Here is a 25335-nt window from a genome sequence, read left to right as displayed (position 1 = left end):
ATTTCTGAGCCACACTCAAACAGATTTGGATAAGCCAGTTACCTTTCGAAGTGAAAAGTGTGATTATTTCCTGTACTTCGTCACCTTTCAACTCACGATTACAGATCATAGTTCAACTTTATCACATTCTATCATTCAGTGACAGACGTGAGGCCCCCACAAATTGGGCAACATCACATTGTGGGTACGGTTACAGACGTTGCCACTAAGGGGCAGCAGTGTCCACTTGCAGAACTAGTGAATGAACTACAGGGTGATTCAAAAAGAATACCACAACTTCAGGAATTTAAAACTCTGCAACGACAAAAGGCAGAGCTAAGCACCATCTGTCGGCGAATTAAGGGAGCTATAAAGTTTCATTTAGTTGTACATTTGTTCGCTTGAGGCGCTGTTGACTAGGCGTCAGCATCAGTTGTTGCTAAGATGGCGACCGCTCAACAGAAAGCTTTTTGTGTTATTGAGTACGGCAGAAGTGAATCGACGACAGTTGTTCGGCGTGCATTTCTAACGAAGTATGGTGTTAAACCTCCTGATAGGTGGTGTATTAAACGTTGGTATAAACAGTTTACAGAGAATGGGTGTTTGTGCAAAGGGAAAAGTTCTGGACGGCTGAGAACGAGTGATGAAAATGTAGCACGCATCCAGCAAGCATTTGTTCACAGCCCAGGAAAATCGACTCGCAGAGCTAGCAGAGAGCTGCAAATTCCACAATCAACTGTATGGAGAGTCCTACGAAAAAGGTTAGTTATGAAACCTGAACGTCAACTACCCGAGGCGATGGATCGGCCGCCAGGCAGCCCGTGACAGAGCACTTCATCACTGGCCTCCAAGAAGCCCTGATCTTACCCCCTGCGATTTTTTCTTATGGGGGTATGTTAAGGATATGGTGTTTTGGCCACCTCTCCCAGCCACCATTGATGATTTGAAATGAGAAATAACAGCAGCTATCCAAACTGTTACGCCTGATATGCTACAGAGAGTGTGGAACGAGTTGGAGTATCGGGTTGATAGTGCTCGTGTGTCTGGAGGGGGCCATATTGAACATCTCTGAACTTGTTTTTGAGTGAAAAAAAAACCTTTTTAAATACTCTTTGTAATGATGTATAACAGAAGGTTACATTATGTTTCTTTCATTAAATACACATTTTTAAAGTTGTGGTTTCCTTTTTGAATCACCCTGTATATTGCAGAGTTGACAATCTTCAGCGGCAACCCTGAGGAGCTCCAGCCACTTCCAACAGCACTCAGTCTACCTGATGGCACAGCACATTAGGTAATGTTAGCCATCATGCAAAACTGTTTTGGTATCATTCAAGATTCACACAAATGCATACAGCCACGCAGTTACCCAAATGGGGACACTGGTTGCAAGTAGACATGACCGACCATTCTGTTGTACGCTGCCCACTCACTACTATGAACAGTTCTACCCCAACTACACGAAGATGTACCCCCACTCATAATCCACTTGCGATAACAGTGTACTCCCTCATACTGGCAGCATGTCTGTCTCAAACACATTTGACGGACACTCAATTTGTCTCAATGTTCCAATGTCACACTGTCTCTTCGTCATGGATGTGTGGAACGAGATAGTTTATTTGAATGACCTCTCTGCATCATCAAGAAACTGTTCATCTGTAAAATCATGGCTCACAGTAGCAAACAATTCGAGAATTTCTACATTCAGTCATCGAGAGGCAGGTGTGAATTTTAGATTCTCACAGAATTTTCAACAGATTTTCCTGATCTCTGACATCACTGAGTGCATACTTGGTGCACATTTTCTCCACTGTTACAACGTAACTGTGTTCATATGGGAGGCTACACTTCACATTAACAGTGAAATAGTACATCTACATCTACATTTATACTCCGCAAGCCACCCAACGGTGTGTGGCGGAGGGCACTTTACGTGCCACTGTCATTACCTCCCTTTCCTGTTCCAGTCGTGTATGGTTCGCGGGAAGAACGACTGTCCGAAAGCCTCCGTGCGCGCTCTAATCTCTCTAATTTTACATTCGTGATCTCCTCGGGAGGTATAAGTAGGGGGAAGCAATATATTCGATACCTCATCCAGAAACGCACCCTCTCGAAACCTGGCGAGCAAGCCACACCGCGATGCAGAGCACCTCTCTTGCAGATTCTGCCACTTGAGTTTGTTAAACATCTCCGTAACGCTATCATGGTTACCAAATAACCTTGTGACGAAACGCGCCGCTCTTCTTTGGATCTTCTCTATCTCCTCCGTCAACCCGATCTGGTACGGATCCCACACTGATGAGCAATACTCAAGAATAGGTCGAACGAGTGTTTTGTAAGCCACCTCCTTTGTTGATGGACTACATTTTCTAAGGACTCTCCCAATGAATCTCAACCTTACAAACAATTAATTTTATATGATCATTCCACTACAAATCGTTCCGCACGCATACTCCCAGATATTTTACAGAAGTAACTGCTACCAGTGTTTGTTCCGCTATCATATAATCATACAATAAACGATCCTTCTTTCTATGTATTCGCAATACATTACATTTGTCTATGTTAAGGGTCAGTTGCCACTCCCTGCACCAAGTGCCTATCCGCTGCAGATCTTCCTGCATTTCGCTACAATTTTCTAATGCTGCAACTTCTCTGTATACTACAGCATCACCCGCGTAAAGGTGCATGGGACTTCCGACACTATCTACGAGGGTCAGTCAAAAAGTAATGCCTCCTATTTTTTTTTCTACGTTTAATTGTCAGGAAATTTAAATGCAATTACATAGGTTGAAAACCACAACATTGAGGATCATTTTGTCATTTTTCAATGTAATCTCCGCCCATCTCTACAGTTTTGGTCCATCTTTGAACAAGGGCATGTATCCCAGCACGGTAAAAATCACAGCTCTGCTTCCTAAGCCATTGACGCACGGATGTTTTGACGGCCTCCTCATCTTCAAAATGAATCCCACGATGAGCTTCTTTTAGTGGCCCGAACAGATGGAAGTCTGATGGTGCCAGGTCAGGGCTGTATGGGGGATGAGGCAAAACTTCCCATCCAATTTTGACAATCTCGTCAGAGGTGTGACGACTGGTGTGTGGTCTTGCATTGTCATGCAAAAGAAGAACATCTGCCATTGATTTTGTTGGGCGAACTCGCTGAAGACGTGCTTTAAGTTTGTTGAGGGTTGTGACGTATTGAACAGAATTTATTGTGCATCCCTGCTCCAAAAAATCAACCAGAATCACACCCTCTGTATCCCAGAAAACTGTTGCCATAACTTTCCCTGGCGATCGCACAGTTTTGAATTTTTTCTTCCTCGGCGAGCTTGTGTGACGCCACTCCATTGACTGCCTCTTTGATTCGGGTTCAAAAAAATGCACCCATGTTTCGTCCCCGGTCACAATTTTTTTCAGAAACTCATCTCCCTCCAAACGGAAGCGCTGCAAGTGTTGGGAGGCTATTGTTTTCCTTGCCTCTTTATTCTGATCGGTCAACATTCTTGGAACCCACCGTGCACAAACTTTTGAGTACCCCAATTGTTTAATAATCGTGATCACACTGCCTTTACTAAGAGAAATAATGCGACACACTTCATCTGCAGTCACCCGACGGTCACCACGAATGATGTCATCAACTTGCTGAATGTTGTGTGGAGTCACTGCACTCACCGGCCTGCCGCTCCGCTTTTCGTCAGTCAACTGTGTTTGCCCTTCAGCTTCCTTACAACGACGAACCCATCGTCTAACGGTGCTGACATCCACTGTCACAACACCATACACCTTCTTCAGTCTTTCATGAATGCGTATGGGCGTTTCACCTTCTGCATTCAAGAATTCAATCACACAACGCTGTCTCAAACGAACATCGATGTCGGCCATCTTACAAACTTCTGCTGTGCTGCCACCTGTTGACACAGAAAGTTACTACTGCAGTGGATTGCAGAAGAAGGTTTGAGGAATGGCGCCAAATTCAAATTTTTCACTTAACTTAATTTCTTTAAGTAGAAAAAAAATGGGAGGCATTACTTTTTGACCGACCCTCGTACTAGGTCATTTATATATATTGTGAAAAGCAATGGTCCCATAACACTCCCCTGTGGCACGCCAGAGGTTACTTTAACGTCTGTAGACGTCTCTCCATTGATAACAACATGCTGTGTTCTGTTTGCTAAAAAACTCTTCAATCCAGCCACACAGCTGGTCTGATATTCCGTAGGCTCTTACTTTGTTTATCAGGCGACAGTGCAGAACTGTATCGAACGCCTTCCGGAAGTCAAGAAAAATAGCATCTACTTGGGAGCCTGTATCTAATATTTTCTGGGTCTCATGAACAAATAAAGCGAGTTGGGTCTCACACGATCGCTGTTTCCGGAATCCATGTTGATTCCTACATAGTAGATTCCGGGTTTCCAAAAACTACATGATACTCGAGCAAAAAACATGTTCTAAAATTTTACAACTGATCGACGTCAGAGATATAGGTCTATAGTTTTGCGCATCTGCTCGACGACCCTTCTTGAAGACTGGGGCTACCTGTGCTCTTTTGCAATCATTTGGAACCTTCCGTTCCTCTAGAGACTTACGGTACATGGCTGTTAGAAGAGGGGCAAGTTCTTTCGCGTACTATAGGTCTATAGTTTTGCGCATCTGCTCGACGACCCTTCTTGAAGACTGGGGCTACCTGTGCTCTTTTGCAATCATTTGGAACCTTCCGTTCCTCTAGAGACTTACGGTACATGGCTGTTAGAAGAGGGGCAAGTTCTTTCGCGTACTCTGTGTAGAATCGAATTGGTATCCCGTCAGGTCCAGCGGACTTTCCTCTGTTGAGTGATTCCAGTTGCTTTTCTATTCCTTGGACACTTATTTCGATGTCAGCCATTTTTTCGTTTGTGTGAGGATTTAGAGAAGGAACTGCAGTGCGGCCTTCCTCTGTGAAACAGCTTTGGAAAAAGGTGTTTAGTATTTCAGCTTTACGCGTGTCATCCTCTGTTTCAATGCCATCATCATCCCGGAGTGTCTGGATATGCTGTTTCGAGCCACTTACTGATTTAACATAAGACCAGAACTTCCGAGGATTTTCTGTCAAGTCAGTACATAGAATTTTACTTTCAAATTCACTGAACGCTTCATGCATAGCCCTCCTTACGCTAACTTTGACATCATTTAGCTTCTGTTTGTCTGAGAGGTTCTGGCTGCGTTTAAACTCGAGTGAAGCTCTCTTTGCTTTCGCAGTAGTTTCCTAACTTTGTTGTTGTACCACGGTGGGTTTTTCCCGTCCCTCACAGTTTTACTCGGCACGTACCTGTCTAAAACGCATTTTACGATTGCCTTGAACTTTTTCCATAAACACTCAACATTGTCAGTGTCGGAACAGAAATTTTTGTTTTGATCTGTTAGGTAGTGTGAAATCTGCCTTCTATTACTCTTGCTAAACAGATAAACCTTCCTCCCTTTTTTTATATTCCTATTAACTTCCATATTCAGGGATACTGCAACGGCCTTATGATCACTGATTCCCTGTTCTGCACATACAGAGTCGAAAAGTTCGGGTCTGTTTGTTATCAGTAGGTCCAAGATGTTATCTCCACGAGTCGGTTCTCTGTTTAATTGCTCGAGGTAACTTTCGGATAGTGCACTCAGTATAATGTCACTGGATGCTCTGTCCCTACCACCCGTCCTAAACATCTGAGTGTCCCAGTCTATATCTGGTAAATTGAAATCTCCACCTGGTAAATTGAAATCTCCACCTAAGACTGTAACATGCTGAGAAAATTTATGTGAAATGTATTCCAAATTTTCTCTCAGTTGTTCTGCCACTAATGCTGCTGAGTCGGGAGATCAGTAAAAGGAGCCAATTATTAACCTAGCTCGGTTGTTGAGTGTAACCTCCAGATGGCCGTACAATTATTCTATGAAATTCTTCTGGATCAGCAACAACCACACCCCAACACGTGAAAGGACTTCAGCATATTCAGCATTAGATGCAAAAACATCACTGCTGAAGGAACTTCTTACCTTGCTGTCCAGTGTTACTGATCCAGTTTTAAATGTTATGAAGATGCGCATCCATGCAGACAATGAGCCCTGTATGCCAGTGTCACGCAGTGACACTGAGTCCACTACAGCTCAAGAGCACACTATGCCAGGGCCAGCAGATGCTTACAAGGCCTGTTGGTTGGCTCCTCATCTAAGTGTACTGATGCAAAGGAGTTCAAAGAATTGCTGGCTATGGAGGTTATCCAGCATTCTGACAGACTTTGGGTGCCTCCCTTGTTTCTAGTTTGAAAGAAAGATGGTTCATGGTATCCGCATGGGGACAGTCTCACCATGAATGCACACACCACACCAGGTTGCTATCCTGTTCCCCCACTTACATGATTTTATGGCTGCTCTGGCAGGCTCACAAATATTTAGTGTAGCTGACTTCCAAAAGGCCTATCATCAAATTCCAGTAGCACCAGAAAATGTACAAAAGACAGCAGTAATATGCCTTTTGGTACCTCTGAATACATAGCAGTCTGCGAAGGAATTGGACACTTCTGATCACAAGTTGAGGCACATATTTCACTGTCTTTACAGACCATAAACCAGTTCCTTTGGTGTTTAATAACCCTCACAATTCCTGCTCTCCTTGACACTTTTGTCAGTTATAATTCATTGTGCAATTCACTACTGATTTCAGTCACCTGTGAGGAGCTGACTACGTAGTCACCTACTACAACATGCTCTCTGCATGGGAGGATTTAACACAACTAGCTATGGCACAGGAACAGGCAAGGACTTAATGCGAGTTCCTTTCGAAACCGAAGACTGGAATGCAGCTAAAACAAGAACCAACAGGTAACATCCTTGTCTGGTACCACGTTTCTCAGAGTTGACCTTGATCTTTCATTCCTTTCCATTGTATAAAACAGACTTATACGCAATTCATGACCTTGCTCATTCTGGAGCCAACACAAGTACTCATAAGGTAAACGGCACGTATGTTTGGCCAAGAGTATGACACGATTATCATTTACTGGTTAAAATCTGCTAACCTTGTCAGCTGGCCAAAGTCAGACACATTGTCAACAAGTCTCTCTTCTTTTGATAACAAACATGCTGTTTTCCTCATGTCCACAGACGTCTTAGGGCTACTATTCAGGCACAAGGATTCCGTTATCTTCTTACAGCTACTGACAGGTCTATTCATTAGGTCGAAACCATGCCCTTCATGGATATTTCTGCAGAGACAGTTGCACGAGCCTTTTAATTACTTATATTTTAAGGTCTGAGTGCCTGACAGATCAAGTTCAACAATTTTAGTCCTCTTTGTTCAACAAACTAGTTGCTTTATGTGGGCTCACTCATCATTTTTCCACCAGCTACCAGCCAACAAGAAACAGCATGGTGGCACACTGGCACAGGACACTGAAGTTAGCACTACAGTGTCACAAGTCATCCTGACTAACAACATTGCCACTGTATTACTCAGCCTGCAAACTGGCACTTTAGAAGCAGAAATTGTGCATGGTGAAACCTTGAAACTTCTGTTGGACTTTTACTCCATGCAACAAGAAAATCAATCTAAAGATTCTTGCTCATTGCTGCTACAGCTGAGGGAACTGCATTGCATATTTCCAACCTTCAATGACTTCTCACCATGCAAATCCACCCATTTTCGTTCATAAAACCCTTGTTCAATGTATCCATGTCATGGTGTATACTAATGTCATTATAGCACCCTTACAACTACCTTACACCCGGTCCTTTCCAGTTTTAGAAACAGAGGTTCACACAACAACACTCTTCATTAATGCCAAGTCAAACAGGGTTTCCAATGAAAGGGCAAAATGAGCTTAACTGCTTCCATCAGCTGACACTGCGCAACTGTATCCTCCCCATTGGCCAACACCTGCTTCTAGACCTTCCCCTGCTGACTAAGCCTCCACTCCTCTGGTCCTCTCCACAACCCCACTGTCATCATCAGCAGAGTCTGTCACCACATGCTTATCCTTTGGTGAGCCCCCCCACTCAATGATACCGATGCCAGTCCACACAAGAGCATGCAAGATAATTCGGCACAAGTTTCCTTTCGTTCCACGAGCTCTGCTCTACAAGAGGGGGCTGTCTGGTGATACTAACAAATAATTGAAAGTGTGGACTATCTTCATGCCTATGTGACAGGCTATCAAACAGCATCTTTGTTTATACATTACTCCTCCTTTCATGAGGTTGCTCTGGTTTTCTCTGGAGTATTTCTGTTCCTCGATTTTCGTGTTTGATTAAAGTAATGAAAGACATAATATTTACACCATCTGTATCCATTGTGGATTATAAGTTCCCGCAGTTTTTTTCTCCAAGAAAATCATTTTGTGTAAAACATTTCACGCCAAGAGTTACATTTTTGAAAACACTCCACAACACAAACTGAGTGTGGTGTTTTAAAGAGCAACTGTAGTTGCTACAGATTCTTACAACACATGGAGACTTTATCAATAAGGTTTTTGAAGGTTACGCATATAGCTTCATAACAGCCAAAACAAAGTTCCCTACAATAACATAATATTTAAAAATACAAGTGTAAGTTCATTCTTATTCTAAATGCTATGCTAACAATGGCTTGGGATGCTCTGCAAGCAACAGGCTTGGGACGGTCTGCAAGCAACAAAGAGATTGTGAATGATGTGAGGATACAACATATTCCAGGAGAATCACCTCACTACTTTCTGTAGCAAACACAAAGACTATGGCTATTTGAACAACAATCGTTAACATCTCTGAATCATCAAGATAAGTATTTTAATAATACTGAATCATTTACCTACTTCAAAACTTATTTTCTTTTGAGAAAATCTCCTTAAATTAGTGAAAATTTATTATGAATTTAAATTTATATGCAGATCCTCACCTAAGTCGTGAGCAGGAATGTTTCACCAGCCATTATCAATATTACTGATCTAATAGTGACTATACTACACGCAACACAGCAGTAGCATTTAGATAGTTAATCCGACGTTGCGCTGTCAGGCTTGCTTATTTGAAAATGTTTAAAGCAGTAACTTCAGACCTAATGTGGGAGTGGGTGGTTGGTTGGTTGTTGGGAAGGGACCTAACAGAGAGGTCATCGGTCCCATCGGATTAGGGAAGGATGGGGAAGAAAGTCGGCTGTGCCCTTTCAAAGGAACCATCCCACCATTTGCCTGAAGCGATTTAGGGAAATCACGGAAAACCTAAATCAGGATGGCTGGACGCGGGCTTGAACCGTCGTCCTCCCGAATGCGATAATGTGGGAGTGGTTTGTTAAAATACATAATGAAGCAAGAAAAATTACTGAGAAAACCAACAAATTAATGCTTTTCAGATCTTTATAAGGACACTGGAGCTTGTTCTGTCTACAGCAGCCTATGCTGAACTGAGCTGGCTTCCACTGCTCACCAAGTACCTTCTGCAAGCAGAAAGTTTGACAAGTAGCATGTCGACTATCTCACGTTGAAATGACCAGCATGAAGCTGTCAGGCATAACAAACAGCCGTAAGCAAAGTGACTGCACAACAACAGCCAATATACTGCCACTCAATATGGTGTGCTACGAAAGAACAACGGGCCATGGAAGTTATCTGCGTCTCCATCCCTACAAAAAATCCTTACAAACTCTACGATTCTCAAATGACTTCCCAGCTTGTCATTTGCAAAGCCTTTAATTCGTGCTATTCTTTTGATCATTGGTCTCCCTCTTTTATTTGAATTTTGTATTAAGTTTCATTTTTTCTGTTATTGCATTCTATTATTCTTTTTCTTCTTCTTCTTCTGTTCTTCTTCTTCTTCTTCCTCTTCTTCAGACTTAGATTGTTCATTTTGTGTTCATTTTGACTTGAAACCTCTTTTGGTGTTGTCTCTTATTTTTTCAGTTTTATCTATGAACACATTTTCTGTGATTTAGAGTTCTTTTAAGTCGTCCTCCATTTCGTTAAACCAGTTGGATTGGGTTTTTTGTTGCAGTAGTAAAAAAAAGTATTTTGTTAATCTATTTGGGTATAATCTGTGTCCATAAAAATCAATTCTTCTTTTCTTCATTGGTTCTGAGTGTTTTGGTACTTTGGTAAAGGATTTCCATTTTTGATGTGAATTATTTTGTTGTTGTGGAGTCTGGGGCCAAGGATTTTTATTAATAGCTTCCTTTCTTTTATCTGCAGCCTTCCAGATGGGCCATGGTCGGTGATGGACAGTGTTTCAGCTGCACACATAGCTTCCAGACTGATTACTGTACTGTAATGTCTTGTTTTTGCACTCTATGAAAGGGACTTTTTGTTATAGGTGTTTTTGGCGAGTTGTAAGGCCAGTTCAAATTTAGTACTTCTAGACTCCAGCTGATCTATTCTCCAAGATACTTGAATTCTTCAATGATCTCTATTTTTTTTCTCCCACTAATATGTCTTGGTGGGTTTTTTAAGTTTGTCGTTTATCTTGATATTTTCAAAGGAGATTTTGAGACCTATTTTTTCAGCTTGTTTCTGAATTCGAAGGTCTGTGCTTTGACTTCTTCCCAGATCTCAGTTTGTAGCAGTATCATCTGCAAAGGCAAGACAACTGACTTTGATGCCTTTGTTTTTTGTTCCATTTGGATTCCGCTATAGCTCTTCTGCTCCACACTGACTACTTTTTCTGGGGCACAGGTAAATGGCAGAGGAGAGAGACCATCTCCTTGCTGTACACCCATTTTTATCTCAAAAGGGTCAGAAAAATTTCCCCATGAATTTGACTTTTGAGTATGTGTTTGTAAGGCTTTCTCTGATTAGGTTCTTGGTCTAGGTTTAATTCTCTTATTATAGAGATGAGGGATTCCCAGCCTATGGAGCTGTATGCTTTCTGAAAGTCAATGACTTCTGATAGATCACGAGGTTTTTGAGGTTTAGGATTTGTTCTGGACAGGTTGTTCTTTCCCTGAATCCCACATGGTATTCTCCAAATCGATCGTCTAATTGAGGTTCTGCCCTGTCTAGTAGGACTTTAGAGAAATCTTGTACATTGTGACAATAAATGACATCCGTCTGTAGTTGTTGGGTTTTCAGATCTGGATCCTTTCTTATGGAATGAGTGGATGAGAGCCATCTTCCATTCATCTGCGATTCTTTCATTTATCCAGATTTCGGAGATAAACTACGGTATTTCTGTTGACATTTTTCCAACATTCAGTTGTGACTTGTTTTCCTCCCGATGTTTTATAGTTTATGTGATCTGAAATGACTAGTTTCTTGGTGTAGGGTGGTTCAGAGTTAGGGCTGGTTATTGTTGAGATCTTAAAGCCCATTTTTATCAACGGATTCTTCACAATTGAGAAGTTTTCTGAAATATTCTGCCAATATTTTGGAATTACCTCTACTGTTGTGGGCAATATTCCATTTTCATCTTGGCACTGTTTAAAAGTCTTATAAAGGTTCCTTGTGTCGCTTTTGATGAAGTCTTTGTTGATCTAAAAGGGGTGCCAGTCTTATTGAGCTTTTTTATTCTTTTGATATTTTTGCTCACTAATTTTCTTATGTTTAAGACGTTTTGTCTCTTACGTTAATTTTTCCGTGACTGTCATGGTTGCCACACTTTTCTTCTTAGTTCAAGGAGTCTGTCACATTTTTCTGTCCACCAGACAGGTGTCTTGGCTTTGTTTATGGAAGCTAACTGTTCAGCTTTACTTATTATGCTTTCTTTTCTTTGATCCCAGTTATGGTTTCGCATGTTAACAGTTGCGAGGGGAAACTCCTACGAGTATTCACAGCAAACATAAACATAGCCAAAACCTTGAAGACAAACAAAAATTACTCGAAGCGAAATGTAGTGCGAGGAGGTCTATGCGAGAGGCGTTCAATTAATTCGAAAGTAAAGTTCTATGTACTGACTTGGCAGAAAATCCTAAGAAATTTTGGTCTTATGTCAAGGCCGTAGGTGGATCAAAACGAAATGTCCAGACACTCTGTGACCAGAATGGTACTGAAACAGAGGATGACAGACTAAAGGCCGAAATACTAAATGTCTTTTTCCAAAGCTGTTTCACAGAGGAAGACTGCACTGTAGTTCCTTCTCTAGATTGTCGCACAGATGACAAAATGGTAGATATCGAAATAAACGACAGAGGGACAGAGAAACAATTAAAATCGCTCAAAAGAGGAAAGGCCGCTGGACCTGATGGGATACCAGTTCGATTTTACACAGAGTACGCAAAGTAACTTGCCCCCCTTCTTTCAGCGGTGTACCGTAGGTCTCTAGAGGAGCGTAGTGTTCCAAAGGATTGGAAAAGGGCACCGGTCATCCCCGTTTTCAAGAAGGGACGTCGAACAGATGTGCAGAACTATAGACCTATATCTCTAACGTCGATCAGTTGTAGAATTTTGGAACACGTATTATGTTGGAGTATAATGACTTTTCTGGAGACTAGAAATCTACTCTGTAGGAATCAGCATGGGTTTCGAAAAAGGCGGTCGTGTGAAACCCAGCTCGCGCTATTCATCCACTAGACTCAGAGGGCCATAGACACGGGTTCACAGGTAGATGCCGTGTTTCTTGACTTCCGCAAGGCGTTTGATACAGTTTCCCATGGTCGTTTAGTGATCAAAGTAAGAGCATATGGACTATGACCAATTCTGTGATTGGATTGCAGAGTTCCTAGTTAACAGAACGCAGCATGTCATTCTCAATGGAGAGAAGTCTTCCGAAGTAAGAGTGATTTCAGGTGTGCCGCAGGGGAGTGTCTTAGGACCATTGCTATTCACAATATACATAAATGACCTTGTAGATGACATTGGAAGTTCGCTGAGGATTTTTGCAGATGATGCTGTGGTATATCGAGAGGTTGTAACAATGGAAAGTTGTACTGAAATGCAGGAGGATCTGCAGCGAATTGAATGGTGCAGGGAATGGCAACTGAATCTCAATGTAGACAAGTGTAATGTGCTGCGAATGCATAGAAAGATAGATCCCTTATCATTTAGCTACAAAATAGCAGGTCAGCAACTGGAAGCAGTTCATTCCATAATGGAGTGATCATATAAAGTTGATCGTCGGTAAAGCAGATGCCAGACTGAGATTCATTGGAAGAACCCTGAGGAAATGCAATCCGAAAACAAAGGAAGTAGGTTGCAGTACACTTGTTCGCCCACTGCTTGAATACTGCTCAGCAGTGGGGGATCCGTACCAGATAGGGTTGATAGAAGAGATAGAGAAGATCCAACGGAGAGCAGCGCGCTTCGTTACAGGATCATTTAGTAATTGTGAAAGCGTTACGGAGATGACAGATAAACTCCAGTGGAAGACTCTGCAGGAGAGGCGCTCAGTAGCTCGGTACAGGCTTTTGTTAAAGTTTCGAGAACATACCTTCTCTGAAGAGTCAAGCAGTATATTGGTCCCTCCTACGTATATCTCCTGAAGAGACCATGAGGATACAATCAGAGAGATTAGAGCCCACACAGAGGCATACCGACAATCCTCCTTTCCACGAACAATACGAGACTGGAATAGAAGGGAGAACCGATACTCAGGGTACCCTACGCCACACACCGTCAGGTGGCTTGCGGAGTACGGATGTAGATGTAGATGTAGAGTGTGAACATCATCCAGCCCTGGGTGGAGGATCGGGATGAAGTGAGATCACGATCTAGCTCCCTCGTAGTAAAAGCGGTACTGTAGCACTCACAATTCATAGAAGATAAGGGTATTGTCCGAGCCTCCTCCACTTGTTTCTGATGGAGGAAGGCAAGGTGGTAGTGGATGCAGCAAAAAATCTCTGCAAAATAGTGGTCCAAGGTGTTCAAGATAGCAATAGGGTCCACAATGATGTCGTCTGCTATTGTCAGGGTGAAAACTGGGGAATGGATATTGGTCCCAGAGAGCCATCAGACATTGGCCTAGATGACGGAGAGGGAGAGGAACTGTTAAAGAACTAGTAAATGAAATACATACAGCTTTTTTGCTATCATGAAGAATGCGATGACACGGTGCACACAACTGTTTATAACAAATACAATTTGTCATCACAAGATGACGGTTAAAAATGGAGAGAGAACGCCTCCGCACACTAATTGCGCTGCGGCATGTCTCAGTCCACCAAGTGACCGGGGCACAGCACAGTAAAGATGAAGTGCGAGGAATGGAATGGCCTGCTGCAGAAAGAATAACATTGGTGAGGTATTCTACCTGGGCATTACAACTGGGGCAAGTTGTTCGTCAAAGGTCACCAGGAAGGAGTAAAGCCTCCAGTCCGCCTTAGGAAGCTGCCATTTGGATTTGCACGTAGGTGGGGTAGGAGTCAGCAAATGGATAGCACATGGAAATAGTTGCTCTAGTGTGTGTCAGAGAGAATAGACCACTCGAGACAATGGACAAGCAGAGCAGTGCAGAATGAGAGGTCCAAATGGAAATAGGTGCGCGTGGTGTCTGAAAGGAACAGGGCTGCTCCAGTGTTAAGGCATATGAGGTTGAGTTGATTGATACAGACAGCCGAAAGGGCACCTCTTGCACAGATTCTAGGAGGAGCCACCGGGCAGGAAAAAGGGGTGAGGAACTCTTCCCTGGTGACACCAAATGAAGGAGGGATGTAAATGGTATAAAGGCAAAAGGTGAACTCAAGAAGGAAAATGCATATTACAACAGCCTGCAGCCAGGTGTTCTGGAAGATGGTTTGACTATGAATATCATCCTGGACGCGCAGCCTGACTCCCCCATGAGATGGAATGACATCCTCAGGGGGAAGTTCAAAGTGGAGCTGAAAAACGTGAGAAATGTGACTGCGGTCATGACAATGCAATTTTGTTTCCTGGAGCCAGAGAACAAGTGGACGCTTTGATTCCAAGAGCAGCCGTAATTCCACGTTGTCGGATCTAATGCTACAAACAATCTCTTGGAGGAGAGTCATGACGAGGAAAGGGGAGGAGGGTAAAAAGGAAGAGGTGTCACCTCGGTGTCTGCCGAGTGCCAGCCTTTGAAGCCTCTCTACTACAAGGCGAAGGTGCTGGAGGATTCTGCTCTGTGACATCTACAAAGGTGACATTGATCCTCGGCCAGTCTGCTGAGCCCAGGGCAGGAAAACAGATGGCAGTGTGCACTGGCAATACTGAAATTGGCTGGGCGAGGATAGCACCAAAGAAGAGGATCTCTGAGGGGAGAAGGAGAAGACTGTTTGTCTTTATTCGATTTCTTGGAGCCGTTGTGGTTGGCAAATGACGATTAAGATGTCTGCTGGTTGGAGGGATGTAAGAAGTCTTTGCAGGAGTATTTCTTCCATTCTTTCTGGCCTGCCGGGTGTGCAGCAGGTGATTTCGCCATGTGAGCGAAAATTTGGTTGACTGTTGCACAGCTGGAGGATGAGGAGGACAAGGAGAAGAGAATGCTGCTGTGACACTGGGTGATTTCACAACCATGTTGCTGAATTTGAGGTCACATGTCTGCATGGCTAAGTACTTTGTGGAGTGGGATGTAGCAAGAAAAGTGCTGTAAGTGCCAGATGGTAAAATGCATTTTTCCAACTAGCCAACAACTTGTGAGCAACAGAGTAATGCACTCTTTTCTTCACCCGGATCTCCTGGACAGCCCACTCATTGAGATAGGTTGTAATGATGACAACGGTAGCAGCACGTCGGGTTCGGTATGTACGGTAGCACTGTGATAACTTCATAGCTTGCACTGACCTCCGATGGAAGCACTGCTCTATAAAACGTCAGAAAAAGGACGCGTGTGGGTGCTAAGGATGCACCTACCTTTTTCATCCTCCAATGAACTGCTGACACCCTGATCAGAGTGAATCAGACCACCAACAGCCTAATTAAGTAACACCATGTGAAGAATTCAATGTTCGATGGGCCCTGACATGAATAGGATAGCTGTGGAGGAGCGAAGCTGTAAGCAGTTGTTGTGCCTGAGAACCGCAAATAGTCTCAAAAAAGGGAGTGCCATTGCCAATGCGAGAGGAGGATTTCACAGGGCCGGCAACTGCATCAACACCTTTCTGAATAATGAATGGGTTAAACATAGCAAAGGACTGACTGTCTTCAGTATGTGAAACCACGAGGAACTGAGGCGCAGCTGGGAGGGTCTTTGAAACACTAGTCTCGTTCTGTGTATGCTTAGTAGATGTTGACTGAGAAGATGATGTTTGGCTTATTGTGAGAAAATCTCCCACGATTGCCTGCGTCTCCGATGGCACGCTCCTTCCAACTGGTGGAGCCGCTCAGAGTGGGGGCTCACCTGCCTTAGGTGAGTGACTGCACCTCAGGTCACACACCTACCAAACACTTGACAGAGGGACCAACTGGCAATTTGGGAAGGTAGTAGCTCAGCAATTACCCCCCCCCCCCCCCCCTGGGCCTGGCCTGTTCCAGGGGGTACGTGTGCAAACCATACTTGTCAATACGAGGTGGGTTGGCTCTGAGCACTATGGGACTTAACATCTATGGTCATCAGTCCCCCAGAACTTAGAACTACTTAGACCTAACTAACCTAAGGACATCACACAACACCCAGTCATCACGAGGCAGAGAAAATCCCTGACCCCGCCAGGAATCGAACCCGGGAACCCGGTCGTGGCAAGCGAGAACGCTACCGCACGACCACGACCTGCGGACTACAAGGTGGGAATTAGACGTTACCAGACCACTGTTATGCATCAGACGCATAAGCCGGCCTTCAGGAGTGCAAAAAGTGGAAGAATGGAAAGAGGAACCTCAAATACTGAAGCTGGGGAAGGATAGGGGATGGGGAATGAAGAAAGAAATCAAGAATGAAGAATGGTAACGGGACTGTTCTGATGTCGGGCTACTGAAAATGCAGAACACAGTCCCAAAATTATCCCAGACATGTTTCCCAAGGGAGAGGAAAAAGAGTAGCAAGAGGATAGACATGCCACACAGGGGGGAAAAGATGTTGCAAAGGCCGGGGCCCTGTGGTAGCCAAGCACAAACTCCCCAAAGAGTGGTGAGGGCAATCAGAATCTGGGTTGCTTCCTCTGCGGACTCTGACATTTTGTATTTCTTAATGGAACTTCAGTTTCACTGCCACATGATTGAGTTGGAGTTCACTTAGTTGGGGGTTTGATGAGGCCCATGTTTGTAGTTTTCCAGATAGCTTTTTAAAGGCTGTAGATTTCAGGATCATGTTGTGTGCTTGGTGTAATTCTATCAGCCTGAAGCCATTTTGATTAGGTCTGTTATGTGATGGGACATTTCCAACAATTTTTCTGTATTTCTACTCCTTCCCTAGTTCAGTATTTAAGTAGGACATTGAGTTTTTCTGGACTTTTCCGAACAGCACTGATGACTTGGTCCCAAAAACATTCCACATTTTCTCTGCCTTTCTACTGTCTCCATTTATGGGGCGGGCATGTGCATTCATGACGGTGTATATTTTGTTAGCAGATTTGAAGGTAAGTGTGTGGAGAGTATTTCAGATTGGGATTCAAAGCTGAAAATTGAGTCAAAAATAGTTTTGTCTATCATGAAGCCAGTTCCAAGGTGTGGTGTGTTTTCACAATTTTTTTTCCTACCTTTCCTTTGTATATTCTCAAAACCCAGCAGGGAAACAGATCCCATCCCACCCCTAGTGGGCATGTTTGTTTCATGATTGCTCTCAATCGTATTTTACCTTATCTCCTTTTTCCTTTATCCCCGTCCCCTCCCCGACTACTACTCTTCCAGACACAACCAGATAATCATGAACGATTTTCTTTCAGCTTCTGTGTATTTACTCTCCTCAATCTCATACACAATTTCTTTTAAAATTACCAAAATATTAAGGTGTAAGTATTTTAGGTTAGTGTGTGTGTGTGTGTGTGTGTGTGTGTGTGTGTGTGTGTCTGCATGCGCGCGCGCGTTTGCACAGTGCACAGAAACATATGTGAAGACATTGAATCATACCTAACATCTTCAGATATTGGTCAAGATACTGTTGCAACTGAGGATGTGTATTTGACTTTCTTATGGCTTCTTTCAATTCTGTGTATGGAATAGGGTTTGATGTTGCAGCCCACGGCTCTGTGCGCAAGTACATCTGATTTAAGAGATGCTTCATCAGTTCTGCAGCATTCTCATCTAATCGGCGACCTATGGCAGCAACCATCACCTGATCCCTGTTGACATTTCAAACTATCTGCAAAATTTCGCATCACACAATGAGCATGTAGTGCACTTGCATGATATTAGAATAAAGTAAATTCCACTTTAAACTCACACACACACACACACACACACACACACACACACACACACACACACAAAGTGCACACCCTCTCATACTACTAACCTGAATTCTTGATGAAACCTGTCATAATTTACCCTCCAATAGATGCCACCATCTCCTGGTTTATCTTGTATTTGCTTTTCCATGTTACTCAGAGCCTTCATATTCAATTCTGGAGGCAGATATAATTCTCGTTCCTTTACTTTTAGGGCAGGGATATCTGCTTCCTCCGAAACAGATGGGCATCTCATCAGGAATTGTTTACTTATGAGAAGGAAAAATTTGTCACGCAGTGTAACCAGATTTAAGTTGCCATCACCTGCTGCAAGGAAAAAATTAATATTGTCACATTTTGGAACATTAACATTTATTAACCTGATTAGATAATTGCTACAACATTGTTGTATGGGCGAGTGTATTCATTGTGAAGGAAACTGAGATTCTGACTTGCAGGAAAATAATTAAATTGTAGGAAATACTGATTTTTGGTTACAAAGAGCAAATGAGTAAATCCCACAATGGTATCATGCAAGCATACAGTTCTAGTCTCACTTTGTGCCCCCCTGAACTATATGCTCTTTCATCTCTGTGAGGAAGGATATTGAAATGATTCTGTCGATAATGAAGATGATGATGATACCATCACTAACATTCAGAACTGCTCATGTTACCAAACATAGAAATTAAAACCTTCTTAAATGACAGGTGGTCATGAAAGTGGCACAATTTCACTACTTGCAAAAGAGTTTTATGCAATTTGGACTGAGCATAAATATTAGACAGAAAACTTTTACAGCATATTATGATTTTCCAGTTTACCCCTTATGCCTAAATGTTATTTGGAAATACAATTTTGTCTGTCCAGGGCAGAAAGTTCTTAAAATTGGAAGTGATTTGGTTAAGTTCCAATACTTCAAGATGTACTGAAACTTCATATATGAACTTCAAACAATTAAGAAAGAAGCCTAAAGTCAATGAATGCTTTTAACGCTAATCTCAGGTCAGTTCCAAATAAGAAAATTAATTACATTAATGGGTCATACCTACTGTGTGCTGTACTAGTCTCTTTGCAGCATAAATAAACAAAATGCATCGATTTATGCTTTGATTCACTGTAGCTTGTCACTTTATTCATATTACCCATACACGTATAAAGTACTGCCATGAAAACTGATTAATATTTACCTAAAATAAATGCCTTCACCACATGAAATAAAATTAGAGCCAATGTTAATGGCAAGGAGAAGAAAAACCAAACACAAGATAATAAAGAGCTTTCAGTGTTGTTTTCGTTGTAAATGAGAATCTATGCATCTGCTGATATATACGTTCTCTGCCATAATTCTAGGAACAATCTTTATTCTTCTTTCAGATAAATATGTTCTGTATACCATGTGAGTGCATTAGAGTAAAAAATGCTGCTTGTATGTTACTCCACATCATGATCACTTTACTGAAAATTACAGCAAAAACAACAGCTTACAGGTCCAACAAAGTTGGCTAAAAACAATGAAACAACAACAACAACAACAACAACAACAACAACAATAATAATAGTAATGTAACTAAATTATTGCTCTATTTGAACCTGAAATTATGGAATTAAATTCATTACCATTTATAGGAACACTGAAAGGAATACCTGGCAATTTGCAATGAAAACTTATCTTTTTACATTAAAAGCTATCGAAATATGTCTCACGTGAACTACAGGATGAGGCAAAAGTGTGTGATGTACAAGCAAAAGTAATATTGTCAGTTGACCCAAAACACAACTACAAAAAAAGCCAGGGACAAATTAAAACTATTATATAATACTCAAAACTTTACAGAAGAATCGGTTTGCTGACTACATTCGAGAACAGTACATTAATAGAAGAATACAACTGCAAAATAAATTCTGCTTCTAATCAGTCAAACAATTTGAATTTTGAAGTGAAAGATAAGTGGGTAGGATGAATTTTATTGATAAGGGTACTAGATGACTACAAACCAATGATTACGGGCCTAAATAATTCCAATATATCAATAACTGGAGATACTATTAAAACTCAATTATTGGAGAAAGTGAAGTGCGAAAAGTATTGCCACTATGAATAATGATGCAGCTCTTCAAGTGAACAAGAGAGATAGTAGAAACTTTCTGCAGATTTTCCCTAAGGGACTGGGATGTTGTAACTGTAATGGTCACATTGCAAGAAACTATCGCAGCAAAACTAAAGGAAGTAATAAGTCATCAGAAGGGACTTCCAATTACAAGACATTCCTCAGCACACCATGTAAAACCATACATAACGAGTATCAACACTAGGAAAAGACAGATTGCTACTTAACATAAATGAGACGCTTTAAGTTGCAGGCAGGCGCAATGGAACAACACACACACAGCTTTCAGCCACAGCCTTCATTAGCAAAAGCGATAAACACCATTCATACACACAACAAGCGTACCTCATGCACACATAACCACCAACTCTAGCACCTTGGTCTGGAATGCTGAAGTTAGCAGTCATGTGTGCACGAAGTGTGCTTGCTTGTGTGTATGAATGGGTGTCTCTCTTTTGCTGATGGAGGCTGTGGCCAAAAGTGTTATGTAAGTGTCTTAGTTGTGTGTGTCTGCAACTTAATGTGTCTTCATAGTAAGTAGCAACCTGTCTTTTCCTACTTTGTTGATATTCCTACCTAGAATTTCCATTGTTTCATAAATGATGACTGCTATATTAACTGGTGCTTCAGCACCCATAAAACTAACATGTGAAATGAATTCATGTAAATCAATGTTAGCTTCACAAATGGTAGTGGCAAATGATGAAAATTTATCCAATGAAGGAACCTGTGTCACCTATTAATGGACAGGCTGATGGCAGAGAGAGAAAAACTGAAGTAACAGATGTTCTTCAAGTTCCACAGTTAAGTAGTTAGTTAGTAACATGTCCCTTGGATCATTTTGCATGATAGATCGTACTGATGTGGACTGAGTCATTATACATTGATATTACAAATTAATTTGTACACATGCTTACATTCTGAAGATTTCTAATTTTTTTTAACAAAAACAAAAAAAAGATATACAGATGTGAGTTAATAATTTCTACCCACCACCTTTCACACATTACATAGTAGAAATTATTCTACAGAATAGAAGAAGTTGTTATCAAATTTTACCCTATTGTCTCTCAGACATTTTATATAACTGTGTAAATAATCCAACTTTTTTGTTGCAGCATTGTGCACCATTTTCTGTGCTAAAGATGACTTCAATCTGGAGTAATGAGTCTCATTTTTCCTTCTGGTATTGTAATTATGTACCTCATTGTTTCCCTTCAATTGTAGTGAATTATTTACAAAAAAGCGAAGCAGGAGTCAAAATGTCCAACTCCTTAAACAGACATCTACAAGATTATCACGAGTGAGCACCACATATTATTCTCACAGCATGCTTTTGTGCAATGAAGACTGCCTTTCTTAAAGATGAGTTACCCCACAAAATTATTCTATATGACATAACTGAACAAAAATATGCAAAATATGTCAACTTACTGACTTGTCTCTCCCAAGTTTAGTAATGATTCTAAGCTCAAATGTGGCTGAAGTGAATTGTTTTAGGAGTTCCAAAAATGTTTTTTCTTTCCCCAATTTAAATTCTTATCAATATGGACCCCTAAGAACTTTTAAGTTTCCACCCTATTTATTATTTCCTCACCATGTGTTACACTCATCACTGACGTAGTACCTCTACATGTGCAGAACTGAATATGTCGGTGTTATAAAAACTAAGGGTGACACCACACATAGGAAACCAGTCAATGATACTTTTAAGAACACTGCTTATAATTTCTGCTGATTCTGTAAGCATGGATTGGTTGGTTGGATTAAAAGAGGGGGAAGGGACCAAACTATGAGGTCATCAGTTCCTTGTTCTGAATGAAACAATGCCACAAGTGTGAAAATAAAACGAACAAGAGTGACAACTCAAAACGGAATGAAAGGAAAAATCACAAGAACGATGAAGGGCAACAAACATATAAATGGACAAAAGGGGACAAGGCAACCACAGAAACGGGATGAAGAGATTAAAACAACAGAGCTGGTTACCGTGGCTGGCTAACCGTAAGAATAAAAAAGGAGAAGCCAGCCACTCTGCAACACATTAAAACCCCCAGCGTAGAAGCAGTAGGGTGGTGGACACAGAGGGACAAAGGACATGCGCTAAAATTTAGATCAAATGATAAAACCCACCCTCACGAATAAAACCTAAAACTAAATCAGCCGATGAGGCATTTTTAGATAAAATTACCAGCAATAAGTCCCGTAACACAAGATTTTGTTGTTGGTCAGTCAAAGTGGGACAGTGCACCAGTATACGGGCCACTGTCAACCGGGCGCTACGCGGACACTGATGCGGGTTTTCACGGTGCAGGAGGTAATGGTGGGTCGCCCAAGCGCGGCCAAAGCCGAGCCGGCAGAGGACAACTGATTCCCTTCAAGAGGCACGCATGGAAGACTTCCACACATTCGTAGTCTCCTCAATGACGCGCATTTTGTTGTGTGTCCCGTTATGCCATTCTGTCTCCCAAAGCCGAAAAACCCTACGGCGTAAGTCAGAATGCAGGTCAGGTTCAGAGATGCCCATCTCCAGAAGCGGTTTACACGTAGCCTGTTTGGCCAGCCTATCGGCAAGTTCGTTGCCTGGGATGCCGACGTGTCCTGGCTTCCTCACAAACACCACTGAACAACAGGACTGGTGCAGAGCATAGATGGACTCCTGGATGGACGCTACCAAAGGATGGCAAGGGTAGCACTAGTCGATGGCTTGTAGGCTGCTCAAGAAGTCAGTACCACAGAAGAAACCACCTGAGTATGAAGGATGTGCTCAAGAGCACGAGATATAGCCACCAGCTCTGCAGTAATAAAAACACTGCAGCCATCAGGCGAGGAATGCTGTTCAAAATGGCCTCTGTGGACATACACGAAGCCAACATGACCATTAGGCATAGAGCCGTCAGTGTAAACCATTCTGAGCCCCGGAACAAGTCAAGAATCGAGAGGAAAAGACAGCGGAGAGTGGCAGGAGTAACTGAGTCCTTAGGGTCATGCAAAAGGTCCAGACGAATCTGCGGCCTAGGTGTACACCATGGAGGTGTATGAATGTGTGCAATGTAACTGGTGAGCAGTTGTGCACATCAGATCTGCAATGGAGGGACTCCGGCCTCCACCAGGATACTGGTCACAGAACTCATTCTAAAAGCTCCTGTCACTAGGCGGAAGCCACAGTGGTACACTGGGTCGAGTACACGCAACACTGAGGGCGCTGCAGAGCCAGAAACCACACTCCCATAATCAATGCGGGATTGAACAAGTGCTTTGTAGAGCTGCAGCAGAGTAGTGCAATCTGCACACCAATTGGTGTTGCTCAGGCAGCGGAGGGCATTGAGGTGCTGCCAGCACTTCCGCTTAAACTGACGAAGGTGAGGTTCCCAAGTCAATCGGACTCTGAAAACCAACCCAAAGAATCAATATGTCTCCACTACAGTGAGTGAATTGTCATGAAGGTAAAGTGCTGGTTCTAGTTGGATGGTACGACGCTGACAGAAGTGCACGACACATGACTTAGCAGCCGAAAATTGGAAGCCGTGGGCCCATGACTGCACCTTGTGGATGGGTCCCTGTAGGTGAAGCTCAGCAACACCAATACTGGTGGAGCAGTACAAAATGCACATGTCACACGCATACAGAGATGGTGAGACAGACGGCCCTATAGTGGCTCCTACACCGTTAATTGCCACTAGAAGTAGTGATAGACTTCAATACAGAGCCTTGCAGGATCCCATTCTCCTGGATATGTGCTCCCTGCCACCGTTGGATAAGCAGCTACCAGCAGCAAGTCGTATACGCGTAGCTCACTTATCTGTTACATAGTTTAATTCTTAATTTCTTTATAGTATTTGAGAGTTGTAGCATCGCGTTTTAGTACCTGAATAGTGTAAAATCGCGTAGTTTCCTTCTGCCACCGAGCAGTGTGTCAGCAGTGCGCAAGTAGCAGCATTACTGCATTTACTAGGCAATCTTGTATTTTAATAACTGTTTAAATTTTGTGTCGAATTGTTTGTGCTCTCTGTAGATTAGTTCAGACGTTCTTTGCACAACAGTATTTAGCATGGATAGGGACTGCGACCTGCTGTGTTCAGATGCGGGCTGAGTTGGCATCCCTTTGCTCCCAGCTTCAGGGACTGTTGCCTTCAGTCACACAGCTTGAGGCTGTTGCCAATGGGCATCACTGTGGAGGTCCAGATGGCGGTTTGTCGGGGACGGCCAGCTCGTCCCACGCATCCCCCGATCAGACTATGGCTGTGGCTGCCCGGGATACTGCCCACATTGAGGCTGACCCCTCACCCATGGTAGAGTGGGAGGTCGTCTCGAGGTGTGGCAGGGAGCGAAAGACATTCCGGAGGGCTGAACGGAAGGCCTCTCCAGTTTGACGAACCAGTTTTAGGCTCTGTCTCCAGCTGATGCTGATCTTTGGCCGGACATGGCTGCTTGTCCTGTTCCAGAGGTTGCCCCACAGTCTGCAAGATCCGGGAGGTCGCAGAGGGTGGGCTTACTGGTAGTTGGGAGCTCCAACATCAGGCGCGTAATGTGGCCCCTTAGGGATAGGGCAGCAAGAGAGGGGAAGAAAACCAGTGCCCTCCATGTACATACCGGGGGGAGTCATTCCAGATGTGAAAAGGGTCCTTCCGGATGCCATGAAGGGTACAGGGTGCACCCATTTGCAGGTGGTCGCTCATGTCGGCACCAATGATGTGTGTCGCTATGGATCGGAGGAAATCCTCTCTGGCTTCCGGCAGCTATCTGATTTGGTAAAGTCTGCCAGTCTCGCTAGCGGGATGAAAGCAGAGTTCACCATCTGCAGCATCGTCTACAGGACTGACTGCGGACCTTTGGTACAGAGCCGAGTGGAGGGTCTAAATCCAGGGGCTGAGATGGTTCTGCAACCGCGTGGGCTGCAGATTCCTCGACTTGCGCCATAGGGTGGTGGGGTTCCACTGGATAGGTCAGGAGTCCAGCAGGCAGCTACATGGGTAGCAGGGGTTGTGTGGTGTGGACTGGGTGGTTTTTTAGGTTAGATGGCCTCGGGCAAGTACAGAAAGGGCA

General features: G+C 43.0%; 1 protein-coding gene across 3 annotated transcripts in view; it reads right to left on the bottom strand.

Moving 5' to 3' along the window:
- Positions 1-25335, bottom strand: part of LOC124621797 (DNA-directed RNA polymerase III subunit RPC3) — a 107100-nt gene that overhangs the window by 54189 nt on the left and 27576 nt on the right. For 2 of the 3 annotated variants that reach the window (XM_047147232.1, XM_047147230.1), the window contains 2 exons: positions 18247-18505; positions 17862-18073 (listed from right to left, as the gene is read on the bottom strand). In XM_047147232.1, coding sequence (XP_047003188.1) covers positions 17862-18073; positions 18247-18505 — 471 coding nt within the window. The remainder of the gene's footprint in view (positions 1-17861; positions 18074-18246; positions 18506-25335) is intronic. The other variant, XM_047147231.1, reaches the window with a different exon arrangement.

The sequence above is a fragment of the Schistocerca americana genome, chromosome 7 (assembly GCF_021461395.2).
Source record: "Schistocerca americana isolate TAMUIC-IGC-003095 chromosome 7, iqSchAmer2.1, whole genome shotgun sequence".
In the NCBI taxonomy this organism is placed as follows: Eukaryota; Metazoa; Arthropoda; class Insecta; order Orthoptera; family Acrididae; genus Schistocerca; species Schistocerca americana.
Note: the sequence above shows the minus strand (reverse complement) of the source record. Positions and strands in the feature narration are given on the sequence as shown.